This window comes from Nannobrachium achirus (assembly GCF_963921795.1).
Source record: "Nannobrachium achirus genome assembly, chromosome: 18".
Lineage (NCBI taxonomy): Eukaryota > Metazoa > Chordata > Actinopteri > Myctophiformes > Myctophidae > Nannobrachium > Nannobrachium achirus.
Window position 1 is genome coordinate 39486988 of NC_137825.1, and position 27885 is coordinate 39514872.

Genomic DNA, 27885 nt, shown 5'->3' on the forward strand with positions numbered 1-27885 from the left:
GCACGCACGCACGCACGCACGCACGCACGCACGCACGCACGCACGCACGCACACACACACACACACACACACACACACACACACACACACACACACACACACACACACACACACACACACACACACACACACACACACACACACACACGGATGTCCTCTCTGTCTCATCTCTCTATTTCACACCACAGCAGGTACAAATTCACAGTGAATAGGAAGCAAAAAGGTTTTCCAGAGTTGTTCATCACAGGAGAGGATGGGTCACACTTTGCCTTGCGTGATCCTCTGTGAGTATATTGTCTATTGAACTAGTATATTATGCAGGGCCGTTTTTATGCACAGGTAAAATAGGTACGGTGCATGCCTATGTCCTGTAATTGGAGGGGGGGGGGGGGGGGGAGAGAGACACAAACGGGGAAATCCCCTTAAGGCAAACCCTGATAAGGTAAACTGGGCAAATGTACTGCCCGGGTCTCCTACCGTACTGATAGGGCAAAATGCAACAGAGTAGCCTCCTTTTGTTATGGTGAAATGAATAAAGAATTTTGAGCAATACAATGGTTATATGTCACAGTTATTGTCCACGACATTGCAAGCGGCGCGAAGGCCAGCGGACCTATATTTATGCCCAAGCGCACGATAAACGCATGAATGGGATGAAACGCGATGCAGGTGAGCTCACATTTCACCATAACAAAAGGAGGTTTAGTACATTTAGCCTTATAGGTACTTTGCCTTAACAGGCTTTTGCATAACGGGACGCGCCCGACACAAACTGTCACATTGCGACGTAATGTAAACTTGTAGGCTATTATCAAATGGCCAAGATGTAAGGCTGTAATATAATCTCTCAAGAACAGATGTAGTGCTAGGAACAACACAGAGAGGATGCTGTTTTTTTTTATGATGGTTGCCAGATTGATAAGGCTGATGTGGTTGTTGCATGTTTTGTAATAACTATCAGAATCTACAAAGTAGCCTAACTAGTAAATAAAGTTTTCAAATATAGTGCAGTAAAATAAAATAAAAATGTCTCTGAGATGTACCGTAGAGCCTGAAAATCGGCCTTTGCCTAGGGCCCAGTTTTACATTAAAACGGCCCTGAGTATATGAACTATTTCATGAAGATGTAGTGGCTGGCTGTATTTAAAGAACAACGCATTCAAGTTGAGCTGCTGAGATGATAGAGTTAAAATGTCGATAGAATCAGTGTTGTCGTTGATTTTATGCTGGATCTCAGATACTTTTATTCTACCTATGAGGGCGGATTCTGCGATGTATTTCAGTGGGAATGGAGCAGTTTTCTGAGAATTTGTGAATTTCTGCATTCCATTGAAATGCATTGGCAGAATCCACCCTCCACCGTGCACTAAAACCCTATTTTAAATATATAACCATGAAAATAGCAGATCTACAATGCAATGGGAGCTATAACTCTGCTATCTTCACTATTATTGATATTCTTTTGAAAACTCCTTGATTTCTTGTGGGTAAAATATAAAAAATCAATACAGCAATGCATTGATATTAAAAATAAAATGTAATTTGTACTTCTGAAAGCATGTACATCTGGATATGTTTTAAAAGGAAGTACTCCAGCACTTTAACTCAAGTACAAATTTGACTGAGCAACTTTAACTTTTTTTACATTTACATTTAGCTATAGGGAAAGTTGTTAACCAGTTTGTTCAAATCTGTCTGCTGGGATATTGGTATACATGACACTGATATAGAAAAAGAAATGGTAGCCAATAAATGTTAGAGTTTCTCCTACAACTTCTCTCCTTTTCACACAGGGAGTTTCAAACTTGACAAATGTCACCTGTATGAATATACAGTAGTACGGGCTGCTGGCATGTTCATACTGTAACATAACATTTAATCATTATTACTTTGATGAGCTGTTGTTCCTTGTTTTTGCTCAGTGTTCCAAGTTGCATCTGGGTTTAACATTGATCCTGTGGTTTGGAAATCCTTGAGCTCACCTGGTGATGGATTTGGATACAAGGTGGTTCAAAGACAATCAAGGTAAACAGAGAGCATGGATTTGTGACTGAAGTCTAAAACACTCACATGCTTGACATATTTTACCTTTTACCAATCGCACTCATTTCTCCCCATGATAAAGGTTTTTCACAACACTATTAATTGCTGCTGGAAATGTTTCTGAAAATTACATTTCTAGATGTAGATGTAGATGTTCAATATTTTGTAAACACTTTTCAGGTCAGGGATTGCTCCCAGCTTACTGGTCAGTGCACCCCTTTCACGATACAGGAACGGCCAAATACACACGTGTTCTACAGAGTCATGCAGCCCCATGTCTATTGATGGTAGGCAACAACATTAACATCAACATAAAAAGTTCATAAAAAGATTGTATGTTGTTTTTGAGAAACTGAGTCATCATTCATTACATGATGTTCATTATTCAGTACAAATGGTCTCAGAAACAATTGTGATTTAAAGTTACTTTTAAAACAACTTCAGTTTCTTGACAGTTAAACATTTAATCATTTGTGATCATTTTGTTTGCATTCACTCATTTATAAGGGACGGTATCATTTTGTTAATTTTGATAATATTGGGTATAGGCCTATGTATTAATGTAAGGTGAAACGTATTAAGCAGAATCTTGACATGAGATGATGGCAGACTACTCAGAAATAGATACTGAATGTTTGACTAACAATGTAACAGGGATGTCTGTGAATATTATTTTAATATGTTTATTTATGCATATATTAATAGTGCGTTTGTTTAAACCTATGATTACAATATCACAATATAATTGAATATGTTGACCTTCATCTTTCCATCTTCCTTGTGTTATGTTTAATACAGTGCCAGAGTTTGCAGTCAACATGTCCCTTGGCTTGACAATGACAAATGACCCTACCACAGGAAAGACAATTGTGAGTTAATTAACCTCATGCAGTTATGTTATTTGTAAATATCAAAGAGTCTTAATTACTTGGTTTGTGTTAAAACATCCAGGGATAATGGTTATTATTCCCAAGTAAAAAGATTTGTTCCCAAGCATCTGCAACAGTGTAATTTCTCCACACAACTCAATCTTCTATTGTGAGTTCAGACATTCTGTTCTCCCATTTCAGGCATGTGGTCCTACCATTCCAAGAGATTGCAGAAGTATCACCACATACAATGGTGTATGCTTAGAGATAAGTGAAAACGACAATGTTGGAGAATCTGTGCCATCATCTCTTGAAGGTAAATGCTTTATGTTGATAGAAGTACTGACTACAATATATATTTTGACATTACACAGTATCCATCACAGTCAGTACAGTCCCCACTAATCAATTAACAATAAATCAAAATGTCAATATAGTATGTGGTGGGGCGGCATAGCTCAGGGGTAGAGAAACCGTTATTAGAGCACGAAGGGTTCCCGAAGGGTTCCCAGTTCGAATCTGGGCTCCCAGTTCGAATCCGGGCTCCCCCTGAGTTAATGTCGAAGGGTCCTTGGGCAAGACTCTGAACCCCACATTGCTCCCGGTGAGCAGGTTGGTGCCTTGCATGGTTTCCTCCGCCACCGGTGTATGAATGTGTGCGTGAATGGGTGAACGTAATGCACAATCTCTATAAAGCGCTTTGGATAAAAGCGCTATATAAATGCACCATTTACCATTTACCATTTACCAATATAACCAGATTCATTCACCCAGGGCAAGTGTAGTCTCTACGTTACTTAACTTCATGCAGGGCTCTGAAACGTGTCTACTGTATGTCACTCAGTCTATCCTCATGATCTGTAGCTTCTCCCCTTGCCAAACACTGGCAGCAATGAATATCTATTGGCATTCACAACTGAACTGACCAGTGGTGGAAGTAAAGTACATTTACTTATAAAGTATACCTAAAGGTGCAAAGAGTTTGTTCAGTAACAGGGGTCTCCCTGTCTCTCCAGTTCTTTAGTAGACAGAACATGAAACCAGCTCCAACTTGAGGAGTTACTTTAGGTGGTTCACCATACCAACTTTGATGAGGCAGTGTTGTGTTGTTCTAAAAACATGCTTTTTTTTGGACATAGCTGGTTTCTGCCCGACCACAGTGATGTTTTAAAATAATTAAAAATGTTCCATTAATCTTTTTTTTTTTTTTCTCATTATAAATGTACTTATTATTATTTTCTTCTTATCTTTTAACAGAGTGTCCTTCGCTGCCAGCAGATATTGCATTCTTACTGGATGGTTCAGGCAGTGTTGCTGCTGCTGATTTCATACAAATGAAAACCTTTGTAAAAAGTGTGATTAGATCATTAATAAGCAGAGATAAACAGGTAGGACTAGTATAATTGGTCAAGTCAAATTCCTTTTCTTTCAAACTACTTGGGCCTAATTTCTATACTGCCGAAAACAGGTTGATCCGATAAATAAGAAATCCATTGCTTTTTTCCACCGTAGAGCTTGTATACTGGACTGGAGGCACCATAGATAATTATGTGTGACATTATGTCATCAATGATGGGATAACTATCCACCACATAATGAGCACAATGTTCAAATAAAGGGTAATAAAGGTCAAAGATACCAGGGAGGGTGGCTTTACTTTTCACCTGTTTTTGTTTAGATTATTATTCACATTGGCTTGTTATAGCGCCACCAGGAGGCAGATTTTTGCTAAACAAATTTTTTAACAGTACTCTTACAGATTTTGGTACAAACAAACCAAACGGCCCGGGTCTTTCAGACTTTTCATAATCCATCCTGATTGGCTTCCAACTTTTGCAGGAATGGTCCGCGCTTTGAACAAAATGAATAAAATCATGAATACAGTGTGCAATTTCTCTGAAGTTTTGCATGCACATTCCCACTATGGTGGCGCATAACAGGCCGATTGGTTTATGTATAACTGCACCGATCTGTGTAAAACTTTGTATGCACACTCCTCTTTGTCCAAACATCACGGAAATTGGTACACATTATCTCTATAGTCACGTGATTGAGACGGAACCATCAGATTTTTCATATTCCATTGGGGGACTACGAACATTGTGGCTCATAATAAATTACCTGACCTACTGTAACACATGGGGTGTGAAAATCCTCTAAAATGTCTTGTTCTATGTTTATGACAATGTAATGATTATGTAATTTTGACCATGACCTTGATTGTGACCTACTGATCATTCCTTCATGTTTCATGAAAGTTTTCCCAGTCCACAGACAGATAGAATTAGATGTCACATTGTGATGTGACACACGATAAAGGCTTATATCATTTTTACTTCCCAATTCATTCCAATTTCAATTCATTTCCAAAGAGGAATCCAAAACATTACCCTCATCTCTCCATTCCAGAGATACAGTATGACCGATGTCATTTTGACCATGATCTCGGTTGTGACCTTTTTTAAACAGTCATCTTGTCTGGGAAGAATGATCATTCCTACCAACTTCCTTTCAAAAAAGTTATTTTTTAGTTATTACTTTTAGTTTTATTTTGTTTTATACACTTTACTGATCCAGAGCGACTTTTACTATGTATACTTTTGTTCACAAACAGGAGCGATTACAATAACATGCCATGCATTGCTGTGGGCAGGCTAATAAGCATCTTGCACAGTACTGTAGATTCCTGGTTTAGATAAGATATGACCTCTACAATGCATTCTGAAATAAGAATTCCTAATGTGCTCTATCTATGGGACACTTTGTTTAGCATGTCAGAATGTGCATATCACACTCTGAGATGGCAGACCTAGGCCTAGAATTCATCATTTGAACACAACTCTCATGCAGATGTGATTTTTTAACAAAACCGAGTTCAATCTTTTTCTATTGTATCGTTTGCAGTTTGCAGTTGCTCAGTACTCCAATCGGCCCACAATCCACTATCGTTTTGGTGATTTGACCTCAGGATCTTGGGAAGCACAAATTAATCGTATTAATCAACTAGGTGGTGGTACTAACACAGCTAAGGCAATTCGATATGTTGTGTAAGTGTCTTTATATTTACAACATACCACACATCTTATGTCATTTCATGACAAGAGTTTTGCAAATACTTTTTTGTTTTTGTTTTTATTCCAACAGCAACAGTGTTTTTTCAGGATCTAGAAGTGTGAACAAGGTCCTGATTGTCATTACTGATGGAGCATCTAATGACAGAAATGACTTACGTGGTGCTGCTGACCTAGCTGCGAGTAAAGGCATTGTACGGTTTGCCATTGGGGTAAGTTAGCATTACTTATCATTTAAAATGTATACTGTACTTAAAGGGAAGATTATGATGATTACCAGAAATGAATTAAAAATGTTAACACCAGTGCATCAAAATATTATGATGATTAATAACAGAAATACCATTCACATACCTGAATCTAATACAGCAGAGAGTACGGGCCACTGAGGCAACTATTAGCAAAGTCAGAGGGCCTTAACTAACAGTCTTGACCGTAGAAATACATTTGTAGAAAATACCTTTCCTTTCAAGATTCAAGAGGTTTTATTTGTCACAAGCTCAAACAAGTTTGAGCAGTGACATGTTGGTTTGGCATATTACTACAACTGTGCTAACAATGTCCAAACTAGAATTGACCGAGTCAATTTTGACAAGTGTGCCTGCAATGCTCGACCTTGTGTAGCGGTTTGGACGGTGAGACCATCCGCCAAGTTGTCTGTGTTTCGTTGTGAGAGGGTCGGTCCCCGTGAAAAACGCGTTCCGGCACGAAACGGTTAGGTTTTGCGCGTTTGTGACGCCCCCTAGGGGTCGAAGTGGAAATGCTTTTGGGGATTCGTTGAGTATGCCACCCCCGACCTGTGGTTGAAATTCAGTGGTGACTCGACCTTTTGTTTGTGATTTATGGCTATTGTTTGCAAAACGGGCCCCTCCCGCTAACTTTGGAAGCACGTTACGAATGAACGGTATAGACTATCGAAATATCCTTTGACTATGTTTATCGCGTGGCTTCATAGATCACGTGTACCGGTTTTTAAGACATTTGAAGAAAATATGTAGGAAAAGGAGCAAAAAGTGTGTTTCGGAGAAAATTCAAGATGGCGGAAAATCTATCCTGGCGCAAATGGGCGTGGCCTATATGGGGAGATGCGTCTTGGCCCAAGGAATCCGGGGAAAAAATAAGTTTAATTTTCCGACCTACGGTTCAACAGTTACAGGCCAAAACGTACACTGGGCTGTTATAGCGCCACCATGAGGCCAAATGACGCTATTATTTTTTATTTATTCCTTGTAATCATTATGAACCTCCTCTCTGAGTCTTGAAACTGTAGCCCCTATGGTTTGCGAGAGAAAAATTATTGAATGCGATTCCCATTATAAGTCAATGGGGACAGGTAAGGGTTAATTAATTTCTTAATAAATTCATATCAATTAAACTATAGAACCTTTCTCTTAGCAAGTTGATAGCACACGATTCCCGCGTAAGCCGGTCGATTTGACATATGGCGCAAGTGTGTGGTGCAAAAACTGTGGGAGGAGTAGCGTGCCAAACTTTGGGGAAATACATGTGTGTCCATGTCTGGCTTAAGTATGAGTGATAACAACTAGAATTGACAGAGTCAATTTTGACAAGTGTGCCTGCAGTGCAGCTCGCTAAATGCGCGACCTCGTGCAGCGGTTCGGACCGTGAGACCATCCGCCGAGTCGTCTGCGTTTCATTGTGAGAGGGTCGTTCCCCGTGAAAAACGCGTTTTGGCCCGAAAGGGTTACGTTTAGCGCGCTTGTGACGCCCCCTACGGGTCGAAGTGGAAATGCTTTACGGGATACGTAGAGTATGCCACCCCCGACCTTTAAGTGAAATTCGGTGTTGACCCGACCTTTTGTTTGTTATTTATGGCTATTGTTTGCGAAACGGGCCCCTCCCGCTAACTTTGGAATCGCGTTACGGACGAACGGTAAGGACTATCGAAATATCCCTTGAATAGGTTCATCGGGTGGGTTCATAGATCATGTGTACCGCTTTTTGTGACATTTGAAGAAAATATGTGGGAAAAGGAGCAAAAAGTGTGTTTTGGAGAAAATTCAAAATGGCGGAAAATCTAGCCCTACGCAAATGGGCGGGGCCTATATGGGGAGATGCGTCTTGACCCAAGGAATCCAGGGAAAAAATAATTTTCATTTTCCGATCTACGGTTCAAGAGTTACGAGGCAAGTGGTCCGTTATAGCGCCACCATGTGGCCGAGTGGAAATGCTTTTGGGGATTCGTTGAGTATGCCACCCCTGACCTTTGGTTGAAATTCAGTGTTGACTCGACGTTTTGTTTGTGATTTATGGCTATTGTTTGCGAAACGGGCTCCTCCCACTAACTTTAGAAGCGCGTTACGAACGAACGATATGGACTATCAAAATATCCCTTGAGTATGTTCATTGTAAGGGTTCATAGATCATGTGTACCGCTTTTTGTGCCATTTGAAGAAAATATGTTGTAAAAGGAGCAAAAAGTGTGTTTTGGAGAAAATGCAAGATGGCGGAAAATCTATCCTGGCGCAAATGGGCGTGGCCTATATGGGGAGATGCGTCATGACCCAAGGAATCCAGGGAAAAAAGATTTTTAATTTTCCGACCTATGGTTCAAGAGTTACAGGCCAAAAGGTAAAGTGGGCTGTTATAGCGCCACCATGAGGCCAAAAGACACTATTATTTTTTATTTAATCCTTGACATCATTATGAACCTCCTCTCCAAGTCTTGAAACTGTAGCCCCTATGGTTTGCGAGAGAAAAATAATTGAATGCGATTCCCATTATAAGTCAATGGGGAAAATTAATTCACTAATAAATTCATATCAATTAAACTATAGTACCTTTCTCTTAGCAAGTTGATAGCACACGATTCCCGCGTAAGCCGGTCGATTTGACATATGGCGCGAGTGTGTGGTGCAAAAACTGTGGGAGGAGTAGCGTGCCAAACTTTGGGGAAAAGTATGGACAGACTTAAGTAAATACTAGAATTGACAGAGTCAATTTTGACAAGTGTGCCTGCAGCGCGCTAAATGCGCGACCCCGTGCGGCGGTTCGGACCGTGAGACCGTCCGCCGAGTCGTCCGCGTTTCGTTGTGAGAGGGTCGGTCCCCGTGAAAAACGCGTTCTGGCACGAAACGGTTACCTTTTGCGCGTTTGTGACGCCCCCTAGGGGTCGAAGTGGAAATGCTTTTGGGGATCTGTTGATTATGCCACCCCCGACCTGTGGTTGAAATTCAGTGTTGACTCGACCTATTGTTTGTGAGTTAGGGCAATTTTTTGCCAAACGGGCCCCTCCCGCTAACTTTGGAAGCGCGTTACGAACGAACGGTACGAACTATCGAAATATCCTTTGACTATGTTTATCGCGTGGCTTCATAGATCATGTGTACCGGTTTTTAAGACATTTGAAGAAAATATGTAGGAAAAGGAGCAAAAAGTGTGTTTTGGAGAAAATTCAAGATGGCGGAAAATCTACCCATACGCAAATGGGCGTGGCCTATATCGGGAGATGCGTCTTGACCCAAGGAATCCAGGGAAAAAATAATTTTAATTTTCCGACCTACGGTTCAAGAGTTACGGGGCAAAACGTAAAGTTGGCCGTTATAGCGCCACCATGAGGCCGAGTGATGTAATTATTTTTTGATTAATTCTTACAATCATTATGAACCTCCTCTCCAAGTCTTGAAACTGTAGCCCCTATGGTTTGCGAGAGAAAAATAATTGAATGCGATTCCCATTATAAGTCAATGGGGAAAATTAATTCACTAATAAATTAATATCAATTAAACTATAGAACCTTTCTCTTAGCAACTTACTAGCACACCATTCCCGAGTAAGCCGGTCGATTTGACATATGGCGCGAGTGTGTGGTGCAAAAACTGTGGGAGGAGTAGCGTGCCAAACTTTTGGGGAATTGCATGGACAGACTTAAATAAATAAATATGAGCGAGAACAATAAGTGTCCCCATGCTATGCATAGGCACACTTAATGAGCGATAACAATAAGTCTGCCCATGCTATGCATAGGCACACTTAATAAGTCTGCCCATGCTATGCATAGGCACACTTAATAAATACTAGAATTGACAGAGTCAATTTTGACAAGTGTGCCTGCAGTGCGCGACCTTGTGCAGCGGTTTGGACGGTGAGACAATCCGCCGAGTCGCCCGTGTTTCGTTGTGAGAGGGTCGGTCCCCGTGAAAAACGCGTTCTGGCACGAAGCGGTTACGTTTTGCGCGTTTGTGACGCCCCCTATGGGTCGAAGTGGAAATGCTTTTGGGGAAACGTTGAGTATGCCACCCGCGACCTGTGGTTAAAATTCAGTGTTGACTCGACCTTTTGTTTGTGATTTATGGCTCTCGTTTGCGAAACGGGCCCCTCCCGCTAACTTTGGAAGGCCGTTACGAACGAACGGTATAGACTATCGAAATATCCTTTGACTATGTTTATCGCATGGCTTCATAGATCATGTGTACCGGTTTTTAAGACATTTGAAGAAAATATGTAGGAAAAGGAGCAAAAAGTGTGTTTTGGAAAAAATTCAAGATGGCGGAAAATCTATCCCTACGCAAATGGGCGTGGCCTATATGGGGAGATGCGTCTTGACCCAAGGAATCCAGGGAAAAATAATTTTCATTTTCCGATCTACGGTTCAAGAGTTACGGGGCAAAACGTAAAGTGAGCCGTTATAGCGCCACCATGAGGATGAGTGGTGTAGTTATTTTTCGATTTATTCTTAAAATCATTATGAATCTCCTCTCCGAGGTTTGAAACTGTAGCCCCTATGGTTTGCGAGAGAAAAATACTTGAATGTGACTTTTTGCATTGTCCCATTATAAGTCAATGGGGAAAAATTAATTCACTAATAAATTAATATCAATTAAACTATAGAACCTTTCTCTTAGCAAGTTACTAGCACACGATTCCCGAGTAAGCCGGTCGTTTTGACATATGGCGCGAGTGTGTGGTGCAAAAACTGTGGGAGGAGTAGCGTGCCGAAGTTTAGAGAGTGCGCTTGTAAAGTCAATACGAGATATCCTTTGACTATGTTTATCGCATGGCTTTAAAGATCATGTGTACCGGTTTTTAAGACATTTGAAGAAAATTTGTAGCAAAAGGAGTAAAAAGTGTGTTTAGGAGAAAATTCAAGATGGCGGAAAATCTTCCCATGTGCAAATTGGCGTATCCTATATGGAGAGATGCGTCGTGACCCAAGGAATCCAGGGAAAAAAGAATTGTAATTCTGTGACCTACGGTTCAAGAGTTACGAGGCAAGCGGTCCGTTATAGCGCCACCATGTGGCCAAGTGGAAATGCTTTTTGGGATTCGTTGAGTATGCCACCCCCGAACTGTGGTTGAAATTCAGTGTTGAATGGACCTTTTGTTTGTGATTTATGGCTATTGTTTGCAAAACGGGCCCCTCCCGCTAACTTTGGAAGCACGTTACGAATGAACGGTATAGACTATCGAAATATCCTTTGACTATGTTTATCGCGTGGCTTCATAGATCACGTGTACCGGTTTTTAAGACATTTGAAGAAAATATGTAGGAAAAGGAGCAAAAAGTGTGTTTCGGAGAAAATTCAAGATGGCGGAAAATCTATCCTGGCGCAAATGGGCGTGGCCTATATGGGGAGATGCGTCTTGGCCCAAGGAATCCGGGGAAAAAATAAGTTTAATTTTCCGACCTACGGTTCAACAGTTACAGGCCAAAACGTACACTGGGCTGTTATAGCGCCACCATGAGGCCAAATGACGCTATTATTTTTTATTTATTCCTTGTAATCATTATGAACCTCCTCTCTGAGTCTTGAAACTGTAGCCCCTATGGTTTGCGAGAGAAAAATTATTGAATGCGATTCCCATTATAAGTCAATGGGGACAGGTAAGGGTTAATTAATTTCTTAATAAATTCATATCAATTAAACTATAGAACCTTTCTCTTAGCAAGTTGATAGCACACGATTCCCGCGTAAGCCGGTCGATTTGACATATGGCGCAAGTGTGTGGTGCAAAAACTGTGGGAGGAGTAGCGTGCCAAACTTTGGGGAAATACATGTGTGTGTCCATGTCTGGCTTAAGTATGAGTGATAACAATAAGTCTGCCCATGCTATGCATAGGCACACTTAATTAATGGTGTATAACATTATATAAAACAAGGTATAATACAAGTAGGCAAGAAAGTCATTACAGTATAGAGAATGACATGCAATAGACTAACATACCAAAGCAACCATGCACTACTGTATGCTTCAGTGTATTGTAGTGTATTGTATATACAGTATGTGTAGCAGAGTGAATCACTGCCTCAGCCTGATGGCCTCAACAGTCTAGTATCTCCCTCAGTCATAGGGATATCCTTTTGGATCAATGGTTAAGATATTGGACTTTCATGTCGGATACCCGGGTTCAATATAAAAATCCTGGGCGTTACATATTGCTTCAAATATAAAGTGCGTTACAAATAAAATGTATTATTATTAAGTGTGCCTGCCATGCAACGCAATGGCAAAACACTTATTGTAATCCGCCATACTTAATTAAGTCCATAGTTTCGCCACAAATTTCTGCACGTAATAACTGCCGCACAATTTACGCCACCCACGCAATATATACATCAAAACGTGCGGCTCGGCCGGGAATAGGTTGCTATTACTTTTCTTTCCGATCCGCGTTACCATTGCGACGTAATTCGCAAAAAACGACGCCAAAAAACCCCATTGACTTAGAATGGGGGAAACTTCGGCACGTAATAACTGCCGCACGATTTACGCCACCCCCGCAATATATACATCAAAATGTGCGGCTCGGCCGGGAATGGTGTGCTATTACTTTTCTTTCCGATCCGCTTTACGATTGCGATGTAATTCGCAAAAAACAACGCCCAAAAACTCCATTGACTTTGAATGGGGGACTCCGAAAAAAACCCAGAAACTTTGGCGCCACATAACTCTGCCATACTTTTGCCTAGCAACGTCATTTAAAATGTAAAATGCTCACACAACTTTGGTCTTTTTCCGACCAATAGGGATGAGCTGTAATTGATTAAGCCTCGCCCCCTCTTTAACAGGAAGTGCCCTTCACCAAACAGGAAGTGCCTCTATAACTCATGAACCGTTTGTCGTACAGACTTGCGGCTGGTGTCATAGCTTTTCTTTTTTTCTCAAATTTTTTTTTCTCAATTTTTTTTTTCTCAAATTTTTTTTTTCTCAAATTTTTTTTTCTCAAATTTTTTTTTCTCAAAAATTTTTTTTTCTCAAAAATTTTTTCTCTCAAATTTTTTTTTCTCAAATTTTTTTTTTCTCAAATTTTTTTTCTCAAAAATTTTTTTTTCTCAAAAATTTTTTTTCTCAAATTTTTTTTTTTCTCAAATTTTTTTTCTCAAATTTTTTTTTTCTCAATTTTTTTCTCAAATTTTTTTTTTTCTCAAAAATTTTTTTTTTCTCAATTTTTTTCTCAAATTTTTTTTTTCTCAAAAAAATTTTTTCTCAATTTTTTTTTTCTCAAAAATTTTTTTTCTCAAAATTGTTTTCTCAAAATTATTTTTTTCTCAAATTTTTTTTTTCTCAAGATTTTTTTTCTCACAATTTTTTTTTCAAAATTTCTTTTTCTCAAAAAAGTTTTTTTCTCAATTTTTTTTTCTCACAAAACAATTTTTTCTCAAAAAACTGTCGTTAAAGTGCGACCCGTGATAACGGCCAAAAATGCTCCAAAACGCCACTAATTAGTCGAAATGGCTGACTTCCTGTTTGGTTTCTGATTGGCTGCTGGCCTTGTGACGTGGGTAGAGCTGCGAGGGCCTGGTCATCGCTGCTTGCAGCTTTAATTCATTAATCGTCCATGACCTTAATTGGGGCCTATTTCGCCAAACAGGAAGTGCCCCTCACCAAACAGGAAGTGACCCTTGATCTCGTGAACCGTTTGTCATACAGACACGCGGGTTGCGTCAAATGAAATAACGCTAATGCTAACACCAACCGCTACACAAGGTTGCACAGACTTAGCGAGCTGCAGGCACACTTAAAATTTCTTAGAAATTTTCTCTTCTAGTTATTATTATTATTACCCTTATTAGTAGCCTACTGGTCGTAGGATATGACTACAAAAACCTAATTGGTGAACTGGAATGATTAATCGTATGTACTCAGGATTAACTATGACGACTATTTACAAGTATGAGCCTAGTATGAGATGAGCCTAGAATTATAAACCAATAACTTTTAATTTATAGAGCAACATTGACATTAAAACGTTGTAAATTTTGATTTGTCTGTAGGTTGGAGGTGCTTTTAATAATGTTAATGCAAAGGCAGAGTTGGACACCATTGCAACCAATCCAAACAACGTGTTTCGAGTGACCGGCGGTTTTACAGCTCTTAATGAAATCCTGAAATCTTTGCAGGAAAGAATCTTTTCTATTGAAGGTATAGTTCCAAAGTAAAAATGTAATATTTTCATATTCATAATTGAGTAGACAGATATTTGTTGTTGATTAATTTTGTCTTTACAGGATCTCAGAAAAGCGGTGGCTCATTGAAACTGGAAATGGCTCAAGAGGGATTCAGTGCTGCTTATGTACCTGGGGTAATCAGAAACAAGCAATATAGTAGTATATTCTCATTCCTAATGTACAGGACATTTTGTACAATAAACGATGAAGATTTTACATTTGTGACAGAAGTGAATGTGCTTTTGGCCTGATTAGACGATAAAACAACCAAAAAGCCTTTTTGAAAGTGAAATATCCCTTTAAGTTAACCCTTTGCTAGGCAATACTTATAGAAGGTTTCAATTCAATGTCAAATCAAATCCAATCAATATAGACGGTAAAAATGAAATCAATCCTTTTAACTCTGGTTTATAACTGTAAATAATACTAATGCAAGATTAGCTGAGCACAGACTAACAGACGCACGCACGCACGCACGCACGCACGCACGCACGCACACACGCACACACACACACACACACACACACACACACACACACACACACAGGCTAAAACATAATCCTTGGATGGATGGATAAATGGATGGATACCATACAGTAGTTAGTGTTTCTTATTGGAACATTTTAGGATAGTTTTAAAAATGCAATTAGGCCCACTCATTTTTGCTGGCTGTGATATTACAATTCTAAAGGAGGTAAAGTACAACCTGTGAAAATAGGGAACAAAATGTTGTAGAAAATGTTCCATAAAAACATCAGTTGACTGTATCTATACTAGGGAGGATTCCAGATGGCAGCTGTTGGAGCCTTCCAGTGGAAGGGGAGCTACCAGGAAGTCTCAGCAAGAGACCAGAGGGAAGACTTCAAGGAAGTTACAGATATGGTTCCTGACAGTTATCTTGGTGAGAAAGTAAATTAACTTCTTATTATATTACTGTATACCACCTAATGATGTTACCACCAAAAAGGCAAAAAATGAATGTTACATCAGACTTCTAGCCATATAGTTGTCATTTGTCATAATCCGACACACCACATATCAAACACATAACTTTTTATCTTGGTGAGAAGGCCATGTGAAAATCAACATCAGCTACATCTAAATGCACCCTAAGCATAGTCAATTATTTCAAAAATCGTGATCAAACTGACCATCAATTATAGACACTAGCCCTTACCCGTTCAAAGATATGAGCTCCGAAATGATGTGCAGTGTGTGGGTTATGGGATGTGCACTGTGCACACAGTATATGAGGGATGGAAAGTAACTTTAACTGGTGCTTGCATGCTAATATGTAGGAGCATCAATGTAAGAAATACCCGTTCCATTTAACGGCTACAGAGATACTGTGTACCGATCTGCATGATTTTTGGACAACATCTGTAACAGGGCCAGAACCCCCCCCCCCCCCCCCGCCCCCCCGTGGGTGTGTGTGTGTGTGTGTGTGTGTGTGTGGGTTTGTGTGTGATTGTGCATGGCCTGAACAGCAGCGCCCCTCCCTTAACATGTGTGGTCACAAAAGGTACTGTAGGCTAAATAGATATAGATACACCATAAAAATGCTAATATACAGCATACGATTTGTGAAAGTGACAAACGGGCTTCACAGTTATGTCAGGTGTGTTCATATGCTGATGGTGATGCGATTTCAGATCAATTGCTCCAGCCACTGAGGAGAAACGCTGTGACAGAGACAGACACTCACTCACTCACTCACTCACTCAGACATTCGCAAAATTATAGTATAGATATAAATTAATTAAAAACTTTAATGATCTACATCAGAGAATAGGCATGGATTTCATTTCAGTCATCCTATGTAATCCTATAAGAACAGGGTTTCTTTTCTTTAAGGTCATATGATAACCCCAAGCATAATTTACTCTGTTGTTTACTCCTAGGTTACTCCATGGCAATTGCCACAACAAGAAGTGGCATTCTCACTGTTGTGGGAGCTCCAAGATATAAACACATGGGGATCGTAATGGTGTTCTCCTCCAGCAAAATCTCCCAAAAGATTGACCCCTCGACAGATCCACAAGTTTGTGCTCAAAATAATAATAATTCACAGTACAAGGAAAACTACTTTCCAATAAATGTAATGAATCCCCCTTTGATTTTTGGTTTTCTTAGTTTCAGATTGGGTCATATTTTGGGGCAGAGGTTTGTACCATGGATGTGGATGTGGATCAAAATAGATACACTGACATAATCCTCATATCTGCGCCTTCATTCATGGAGAGAGATAGAGAGGGCAGGGTTTACGTCTGTAGCCTTACTGAAGGGGTAAAGCATATTTAACTTTCTGTCATTAAACCCATACATTTAGGTATGAGAATTCAAATTATGATTTATCATTCCTTTTTTTTTTATCCCTACCAGAGAGCTGAATGTCCATTCGATGGTCAATCAGTGTTGAAAGGTGTTGCAGGAGAAAGAGGAAGGTTTGGTTCCTCTCTTGCTCCACTGCCTGACCTCAACAGTGATGGATTCAATGATTTGGCTGTGGGAGCTCCACTAGAGAACGATGGTCAAGGAAGCATCTATATTTTCCATGGTGATGGAAGAAGACCAATCAATCCCATATATTCACAGGTGTGAAATTAACCCAGTGGCCAGGGATTGATGCAACATTTTGTATTTGCTTGATCTCAACCTTTTCTTTCTATATATTATATAGAGAATTGCTGGCTCTGATGTCCAGCCTCGACTGCAGTTCTTCGGTCTGTCCATTAGTCAGTCTTCTTTTGACCTCAGTGGAGACGGGCTGCCTGACTTAGCAGTGGGTGCGAAGGGTGCTGTCCTCCTACTCAGGTAATTTTTTTAAAAGATATTCTTCAGGCCACTACGTGGTCTTCAATGTGGTAATATTGAAATGATCAGAGCAATGTTAAGGCCATGTGAAGTGCTAAACACTGCTGTAACAGTACTACAGCACCCCATATCAAATCCCTACATTCGAGCAACCAACATTCCAATGGTGAGACACACTTGACACACTTCAAACTGTATCTACATTTACAATATCTGACAACACCTCTCATAAACACACACACCAGGACAGACTAACCTGGACGCTTTGCGCTGTCAACATTTCATGTTTTCAAAATGCATATTTACCGTACAATTTGTGTTTGTATGGTTATTTCGCAATACCTATTGCGCAATCCTCTGTAGACCAATGTGTCATTATCATCACCCAGCTGCACAGGGGGAGAGAGAGAGAGAGAGAGAGAGGGGGGGGGGGTACGGTACAATACAGTAAGATACAGTCGGGTACAGTACGGTACAGTCGGGTACAGTACAGTACGGTACAGTAGAGTACAGCAAAGTACAGTAGAATACGGTACAGTCGGGTACAGTAGAGTACAGCAAAGTACAGTACAATACGGTACAGTCGGGTACAGTAGAGTACAGTAAAGTACAGCACAGTACGGTACAGTCGGGTACAGTAGAGTACAGCAAAGTACAGCACAGTACGGTACAGCAAAGTACAGCACAGTGCGGTACAGTCGGGTACAGTAGAGTACAGCAAAGTACAGTACAATACGGTACAGTCGGGTACAGTAGAGTACAGCAAAGTACAGTGCAATATGGTACAGTCGGGTACAGTAGAGTACAGCAAAGTACAGTACAATACGGTACAGTCGGGTACAGTAGAGTACAGTAAAGTACAGCACAGTACGGTACAGTCGGGTACAGTAGAGTACAGCAAAGTACAGCACAGTACGGTACAGTCGGGTACAGTAGAGTACAGCAAAGTACAGCACAATACGGTACAGTCGGGTACAGTAGAGTACAGCAAAGTACAGTACAGTACGGTACAGTCGGGTACAGTAGAGTACATTAAAGTACAGTACAGTACGGTACAGTCGGGTACAGTAGAGTACAGTAAAGTACAGTACAGTACGGTACAGTCGGGTACAGTAGAGTACAGCAAAGTACAGTACAGTATGGTACAGTCGGGTACAGTAGAGTACAGCAAAGTACAGTACAGTACGGTACAGTCGGTTACAGTAGAGTACAGTAAAGTACAGTACAATACGGTACAGTCAGGTACAGTAGAGTACAGTAAAGTACAGTACAGTACAGTAAGTGGATGGATGGATGTGGATGGATGGATGGATGGATGGATGGATGGATGTGGATATGTGGATGGATGGATGGATGGATGGATGGATGGATGGATGTGGATGGATGGATGGATGGATGGATGGATGGATGGATGGATGTGGATGGATGCATGGATGGATGCATGGATGTGGATGGATGCATGGATGGATGCATGGATGCATGGATGTGGATGGATGGATGGATGGATGCATGGATGGATGGATGGATGGATGCATGGATGGATGGATGGATGTGGATGGATGGATGGATGGATGGATGTGGATGGATGGATGGATGGATGTGGATGGATGGATGGATGGATGGATGGATGTGGATGGATGGATGGATGGATGGATGGATGGATGGATGTGGATGGATGGATGGACGGACGGACGGACGGACGGACGGACGGACGGACGGACGGACGGATGGATGGATGTGGATGGATGGATGTGGATGGATGGATGGATGGATGGATGGATGGATGTGGATGGATAGATGGATGTGGATGGATAGATGGATGTGGATGGATGCATGTATGTGGATGGATGGATGGATGGATGGATGGATGGATGGATGTGGATGGATGGATGCGTGGAGGGATGGATGGATGGATGGATGGATGGATGGATGGATGGATGTGGATGGATGGATGGATGGATGGTTGTGGATGGATGGATGGATGTGGGTGGATCACTGCTGCAACATAGCTGTGAGCGCCTGCAAAGCAGGCGCGATCTCTAGATGTGAGCGGCCCGAAGGGCCGCGAACCTCTAGTGTGTGTACATTTCCCCTTTTTTGTGGGTGTGTGACTTTTCTCATGCCAGACTCCTAAACATTGTTTTTACCAAGTTTGACGCAGGTCATAGCAATGGGGCTTGAGGTAAGACCGCTACTAGAAGTGTAGAAGACACTTCTGTAGCACACCCTATAGGGCATAGCAGATGCGGCCATTTTGTGGTGCCACGGATAGAAAACCCATTCATTTTTCCCATAATGATGTCTGAAAATAAAAGTATTCATTATTTTAAGCCCGTAACAAAGCCACCCAGGCAACTGGTGAATAATGACCACAAAACATTTGATTCTGTGTCAAAACATATTTGAATATTGAATTATATTATATACTATATTTAAAAAAAAGAATTGCTTGCTTGCTGTTTTCAAATATGTTTTGACACAGAATGAAATGTTTTATGGCCGTGGTTCACAAGGTTCCAGGCTTAAAATAATTTATATAAATATCTTCGAAAATCTCTGGGAAGACGGTACACCTGGCAAATCCGAACCTTACGTTTGTGAAATCCACCACCGACCCAGCCTCTGTAGGCAATTTTAATATAGGATTTTCTAAGAACATTGAACAAGGTTTTTCCTTTACTCTAATTGTATCGCTCTCTCATTTCCAGATCTAAGCCAATAGTAATGGTGGAAGCGCAGGTGACATTCAGCCCAGACCAGATCCCCACCAACACCTCCTGCAACTCTCCCTTGAACAACACGGCTAAAGTCTGCTTCACTATGACTCGCCGCTCTGCTGTGGAGACAGGTAAATGTTATAAGTCTATACGTTATGCACACAGCCATTTTCGTTTAAACACTTTTATGTAGGGAGTACTGTGACGTTTTAATTAAAGTCTAAACTGTTCCAGCTCAAGCACAGATTAATTACACATTGACACTGGATTCAACTCGCAAGATCCCAAACAACCGTGCTTACATCGAGAATCCAAAACAACGAGAGGTGTTCAATACTTTTACCCTTGACATGGAAAAGCCACACTGCTTTTCACATGAATTTGACATTGAGGTAGGTTGGTAACCTAAATACCGGTATAAGCATACATTAATAGAGAAATGTTGGACTGTGATTATTTTCATGATAATGCTTTATCATTTCAGGCTTGTCCAGAGGATGCTCTGAATGAACTGTCTAATGAACTTAGATTCACCTTTGAAGGCGTTTCATCTTCCAACAACCTCAGTTCAAGCCTTGCACAGCAAGCTAAGAAAACCACCTATCATCCTGTATGTCTGTTCTGTCATGAGTACAAATATTTCCATACAATGGTAATTCTTTTCATTTTGAGATGGAGGGAAGACGGACTACCCTTGCCAAGAGAGATTTCCATTAGAGCTTGATTTAGCTTCACGGCTCAGTAGTTCAGAGTAAATTAACTCACTCAATGCCAATGACGTCTCATGACTGCTTTTTTCAATGGGCCCTGTGTGCCAATGACGTCTTTGACGTCTTTAGATCAAAGGCTATACATTTTTTTTATTTTTTATTTTTTATTTTTTTTTAAGATGTCAAAATGACCTGAGATCAGAGAGATGCTTTTCTCTGTTTGTGTGTTGGTTCCCTCGTTTAGCTGATTGAGAAAATATGTGTTCATTCTAGTGGATGGACACTTTTTTTGATTCAAACAGCTCTATCTCTGGAACCATTTGTCTGATTGACAACATTTTTTTGCCACTGAATCACAACAACTGTGTCTGTTTCTGTGGGGAAAAAAATTATATTAAAAAAAAACATTTTTTTTCATTGCATAGTAAAGAAAAACATACAAAATCATGGCACATCTACCTTGGAGCCATTTTGGCACTTGGCATTGAGTGAAGGGGTCATGACATAAAAAAAAAATAGTGTTTTTTCTGTAATTTGTAGTTTTTGGAATATAGGCTCAGAAAAATGGGTTCATTTGCCTCTGGACTAACGCATCATCATCCAGGGGAGGAGGTGGTTGTAGGTGAGGGTGAACGCAACAACTGAACTGGTAAATGGAAAATGGTGCATTGGAACGATACAAATACAGTGGAAAGTAACATCAAAGGTGATACAACCACATCCTACCCTGGATGATGATGCGTTAGTCCAGAGGAAAATGGGTTAGGGTTCTGAGCCTTATTATTAAAAAAACTACAGATTACAGAAATGTTCATTTGTTAGGGGTGTAATTGAGGTCAGGAAACATGAAAAAAATATATATTTTTTTTTTTTTTATGTTAAAACAGATTGTAAGACCATCATCTCATTATTACTGTTATTGTGATTAACACGGTTGACTTCCTCCCTTGTACCACAGTTAGGGTTTGAAATCAACTGTGGCACTGATGACCTATGTACTGACAACCTCAAAGTTGATTTCAACTTTGCCAGGTGAGACATAATGTCCTCTAAGAGTGTGACTGCTTTGTTGATGAACCAGTGCTGGTTCCTATCATACACAATGTTGGAATATGGAATGATATGCTTGATATACCTATCAAAACATTATTTTATGCGTGCCCCTTTTTTAATACAGGAATACTATGCAATTGATTTCTTTATTGCTACAGGAAACCTCAGTACCATAGGAGATTTAAATGTCCAATATTAGACAAAATTATTTTAACACTATTGCGGACAATTCATTCAGAGATGATGGGCCCCATTTTTGTCCATGCCTTACCCCTTATCCCTAAACCTCTTTGTCTTTTTTTGACTATTTAGGAAAAAAAAAACATCTTTAAATAGTTGAAATAGCTGATCTACAAGTCCACAATGTGTCGATGTAGATTGGCTATTTGAAGTATTTTTTAATGTTTTTCAAAATAGTGAAAAAGGACAAAGAAGTTTAGAGATAAGGGGACACAAATATAGCTGAACGTCTCCAAATCTAGAAATCAAAACCAAAACTCCAAAAAGGTCATCAATAGGCCTATTATAGTGGATATAGTCAGCCTTTAGACATCTGGGCCTGGCAGAGCAACATACATACAACAACAATAATAATAAATAAATACATTTTAAAAAGGGGTTGAGGCAGCAAAGGCAAGGTCACCCCTGAACTTTAGTTTGGATCAGCTAGGATCGCCAAATCAATCGAAATCAGGGACTTGGAGTTTGAAGGAGGGGTTTTATTATTTAGAATACTTATAATATTTGAAAAAGAATTGCACCCATTTCACGAGAGATTGCTGCAGCTATGAGGCCACTGTTTTTTTTTTTTTTCTCTAAATTTTTATCCCACGATTTTTGTAACCCATTTTTTCACCCGGTGCCAATTGCCTAAGCTGTGATCCTGGGCTCTACTCTCCCTCTGCCAACCTGGGGAGGGCCCCGAACTGAGCTCATGCTTCCTTCAATGCATGAGGAGTGAGCAGGCCGCTTCTTATCACCTGACAGGGGGAGCTTCCCCGGTTGGACGTAGCGCGTGGAAGGAACACGTTATTCCAACCAGTTCCATTCCCCTCCATCAGGCGCCCCGGCTGGCCAGGGGGAGACTTTATAGAGACCAGGATTACTGCATGTTTTTGTGAGGGTATCTACCCTAGGAGACACGGGGAGAACATGCAAACTCCACACAGAAAGGCCCTTTTGCCAACCCCACCTAGGGTGTGGGCACTGATGACGCGGAGGAGGGAACACACCCCCAGCACCCACAGTGTCCCCCGGCGGGAATCGAACCCAGGACCTTCTAGCTGTGAGGCGACAGCACTACTAACTGCGCCACCGTGCCACTGTTTACATACAACATGAACTGTAGTGTACAGGTCACACACACACAAAAAAAACTGACATTCCTCTTCAATAGTTTGCCAAGCAATGTATTAGTAATATGCATTTCTTGGTAGTAGCGAATGTCGAAATGTAAACCATATTTTGAGTCTCATATGAAACCAAAGTGAATCGTAAACATGATGACACAATGTAATTACACTTATATCTTCTCTATTTTTACATATCAGCTCTACAGAGGTTCAAGTGGGCATAAATGAACTGTTGAACGTAACAGTGTCAGTTGAGAACAGAGAGGAGAACTCGTACAACAGTCGTGTCACTCTCACATATCCTCCTGGACTCTCATACAGGAAGTTCACCATGCAGCAGGTAAGGCAGTGTTTGCTACGGTAACGTCAATGCAATATAACTGACCTCAAGTTCAGCCTTAATAAGTTGTTCTCATTGGTGGAAAAAAATGTGTGATTAACATGATGTTTTCTTTGTCTTTAAGGGAAGAGTGGAATGTAACTCTTTAGACAGTGAGGATGGTTTATCACGGGGGAAGAGTGACTGCACCATTGACAAGCCTATTTTCAAAAGCAATTCCAAGGTTTAACCTATAGATTTCCAATGTTTCTTTGCTCACACACCTCTGCAAGGACAATGAGATAAAAATAACTGTCCAAGATAGTGTTCTACTGTGAGATTTAAGGCCCGTTCCCACTGGGCATGATAACGATATGTCAGTGACGGTGTTCACATCAATTATGACGGCTTTATCATTGTGGTGCGGACGCTACCATCCACTTCAATTGAAAACCGATATTTTTTATCGTTATCGCGCCCAGTGGGAAAGAGCCTTAATACAGTGGTTTAAAGCACTTTCTCTGATTTCTCTCATTCCATTCTAGGCTGTTTTCACTGTCTCCTATGGGATTGATACCAACAGTAAACTTGACAGAAAGATGCTGATCACTGCAAATGCCTCAAGGTACTGTTGTCTGGTGGAAAACCCTGCACTGATTGTGTGTGCTTTATAGAATTATATACTAGCATTATGTCTTCTTTTGTAACAGTGGAAATGCTGAGCATTCTCCAAAAAGTGAACTTTATCAACAGAAGGAGATTGATGTGAAGTACAGCATTTTTCTATCCATTCCAAATCCAAGGTTTGCATTGTTTCTTGTCATTCGCAAAGTCAGTCACTATACTATATATGTTTACTTTTTTATTTTGACTGGTTAGCAGATCAAAACATGTCAAGGTTTTATATTGAATACAACTATTCTTAATATGTCCATTCAGTTCACTCTACACCAATTTTACTTTTGGAAGAAATGATCTTAAGACACCACTTACACAAGCAATTACGGTATGTCAATATTTTATGTTCATCAATTTAATTCAGCTTTTAGGTTCACTGCTAAGTGACATTGTGTTCTATCTCCTCTTAGGTTTTGAATTTAGTGAGAGCCTTTAATGTTACTGTGGTCATCAAGGTGCCGGTGAGGCTTGGTGATAAAGACATCTGGGTGAATCCTGGTAGTATAAAGGTAACTCACATGACACTTCAATGCATGTTGAAGTCTCAAACACACCAAACTGCTCTATGGCTAAATTATTCTCATGTCATATTCCGTTCAATTAGTTAGGGTTATTTGATGTGCTATTGACTCTAATGTTATATTTTCCATTTGACTAACCAACTTTCAGATTCCAGGCTGCAAGACATATGAGGACGAGGAATCTATCATCTCAGATTTTGTGGACAACATCAAGGAAAATCGTACAGTGGTACATATAACATGTTTTGCCCACTGACAGCTACCATCCAAAAATTGCATGAAATATTTCTTTTCAAAAACGTGCATACAGTACCATAGATAAAACATTGCTTTGAATCTGTCCTTTAATTGCCCATAGGACTGTTCTGTTGCCACGTGTACAGTGTTCAGATGCAACGTGTTCATGGTGAAAAATCAGCGGGACGTTTACAACATCTCTGCTAACCTGAGCTCAGGATGGATCGAGCAGGTAAATATCATGTCTAAAATATGTGCTGTTTATTCAACACTTAACATTACGGGCACTCGCAGAACTACCGGTCCAGGCATATACCACATACTGTAGGCTCGGTGTAGCCTGACAGTGTGTCGCTGATTGGATTCCCCATCCCGACCAACTTTGCTGCGTGTCACTTCCCATCTCTCTCCCCATTTCCTGTCAGTCTACTGTCCTATCAATAAAGGCATACAAGGCTAAAATCACATCTTAAAAAAACTAAAAACAAACATTACATTAAGTAGTAAGGGAGCAGTAGTGTTCAACTACCTCAAGAATGAGTTGAAACTATAAAAATAATCATTGATGGGTGAATACATTTGTACAATTACTTAAAGTATCTTTGGGCAAATTAGCATAATTCCCATATTTATCTTGGGTTCATGCAGATGTGGTTTTTATGTTTGTGGGTGTGAATATTGAGCATCTGTGCATCAGGGATTAGGGATTTAGTCCTCAATTCCTTGACTACAATCATTACAACCAACTAATCAACCAGTAAAGATGAGAGTTTTGATTTGAGAAGGATAAACTCTCACTTAATTCTCTAACAAAGACTGCTGCTCATCCTCTTCCCTCTTTGCTTCTGACCCACAGATTGGTCTCCAGTCTGCCAAATTCAGTTTGATCAGCACAGCCACTCTGGACTATGACAGAGACCAATACATCTTCTTTTCAACAGAGTCTAAAAACAATCCCCCAGTTCGAAAGGTAATGTTGTGACCACATGTGCATTTCACACTTTGGCATTTTATTTGAAGACTTTGAATGTGAATCTAATTTAATTGTTCTTGTGACCACTCCTCAGATTGTGGCCACGGTAGAGGTGTACACTGAGGCAGACCTCACCAATGCGATCATTGGTGGATCCGTGGGAGGACTTGTTCTTTTGGCTTTGATCACTATTGGCTTATTTAAGGTAATACAATGTGTATTCTGTACGTTCATTTCAAGGTTACTTACGGTTGTATTGTTTTATGAATGCACAAAAGACATCTCTTCACGAACGATAAGACATACAGTGCAATGATGTCCCACGCCATGCTCTTTCTATAGCCCTTTCGATAATTCATGCACAGGTTAGCTATCATGACATGAAGAATGAATGAAATCCCCTGCTCATCCATTTTGTTTGCACTAGAGAGCCATTGCTACATCCCAGTATATTCATGCAACGCCCCTGCCCAGAATTTTGTACCAACCTTAACCATATAACCACCATGGTTTAGGAAACAAGCCCAAAAAAGGAACTACTTTGGTAACAACAACCCTACAACCCGCAAGTTTGTAACTACCAAGATTTAGAAGCGACTTTACAGAAAAACAAGCCCAAAGTCCCTTACAATATGCAGACTTGGCAACTGTCTATGATTGACATGCAGCGTAAATGTGCTCAGCAAAGAAGAACACTACCGATTTTGGTGAAACGATGGCATTTCCAAACTTGCTGAGCACTTTCACACTCAATGGAAGATAAACCCTTACAATTTGAATGATCCCAGGACCTATACCAGTAGCACCACCCTTAGACCAAAATATCAACTTCTCACACAATATATCTCATTATAATGGGTGGTTTCCAGGATGAACCCTACTGATTTTGGTGACCATGGCTTTTGTTCTAGTGCCACCCTTTGGCCAATTTCAAGTTTGGTGCAAAGAGCAGCATGGTGCTAGTGGGGCTGAGTGCTTAGTCTTAGAGTTTGTCCTCAATGTTGTGATATACATTAACAATTATGTACTAGAAAAGTAGGCAGGCAAGAAAGGTGCCATTTTACTTTCAGCAGGGCTTTAAAACAGAACCACAAATCTTGATTAGTATGTTGTTTTATGCAGCATTAGCGCAGGCACAATTCCAGGCACATGCTATATTAATATGTTTGCCATTCAATAATTTGTCATTGTTCACTGATGGAGGCTTAATGCTGCATCGCTGTATTTATACTAGTTTTGTGAATGTTGTTGTGTCCTACTCTCAGGCTGGGTTTTTCAAGAGTCAGTACAAGCAGATGATTGCTGATCAGGGTGGAGAAGGACAAGGTCTAGAAGATGGTGGAGAAGATGGTGGAGCACAACCACCAGAGGAACAACAGTGATCGGGGACTCATCAATGTACAGAATGGACTGTACTTTGTAGTTTGTAATTGAATCTTTACTTTCTGTATTGTGAGGGGATCCACTGTGGATCTCATGTTAAACTATTTTAATCAGTGTTATTGTGGGCAAGTTTAGCTATACAGTATATATCCACTTATCGATCAAGGCCACTGATGGAAACCCTCTAGATACATCTAGAGGCATGCAGAGACATCTACCGTCAGAAAAAGCATGATCAGTATTGATTAATAAATAATGTATTTAGAGACAATGTTGTACATATTGTTTGTCCTTAATATATTTATATATTAACATACCTCCCAAAAGCTTTACAACAGCACACATTCTTGTCTATTTCACCGCAGCTGAATAAAAATAACTGTAGGCTGCAGTTTTTTTGCTTGTTTTTGTTTTTGTTTCAGTGAAAGATATTTTGGGGAGTCGTTAGCATAGATGTGTCCTATGAGATTGATACCAAGCATTGTCCATTGTACCAAGATTGTCATGTGTTATATGGAATTGCCATGTGTTATATGGAATAGGGCTTCATACATCTCTTCATACTGTCAAAACTGTCGCAATAAAACAAAAATAATATTGCCACAACACAGTTACAATGTATACTTTCTCAGCATTACAGGAAATATCTATATTAAGCCCAAACCATACCAATGATTCGGGGACTGCCCCATGGTTCGAACTGCCGTTGGTCCGAACAGGTTAAAATTCACCAG

At 40.3% G+C, this 27885-nt stretch overlaps 1 protein-coding gene across 1 annotated transcript; it reads left to right on the forward strand.

Moving 5' to 3' along the window:
• The first annotated feature begins 241 nt into the window (after positions 1–241).
• Positions 242–27478, forward strand: LOC308303096 (integrin alpha-M-like). The gene is made up of 30 exons (XM_080747416.1): positions 242–284; positions 1923–2025; positions 2224–2330; positions 2842–2912; positions 3114–3228; positions 4170–4300; positions 5817–5959; positions 6057–6195; positions 14221–14368; positions 14455–14528; positions 15172–15295; positions 16296–16435; positions 16528–16680; positions 16777–16989; positions 17075–17208; positions 19917–20056; positions 20160–20317; positions 20410–20535; positions 21594–21667; positions 23239–23380; positions 23505–23603; positions 23905–23984; positions 24070–24162; positions 24299–24365; positions 24448–24546; positions 24707–24787; positions 24917–25027; positions 25652–25765; positions 25863–25973; positions 27034–27478. The coding sequence occupies exons 1-30, from the start codon at positions 254–256 to the stop codon at positions 27148–27150; spliced, it is 3438 nt and encodes a 1145-aa protein (XP_080603542.1). The 5' UTR covers positions 242–253; the 3' UTR covers positions 27151–27478.
• Positions 27479–27885: the final 407 nt, after the last annotated feature.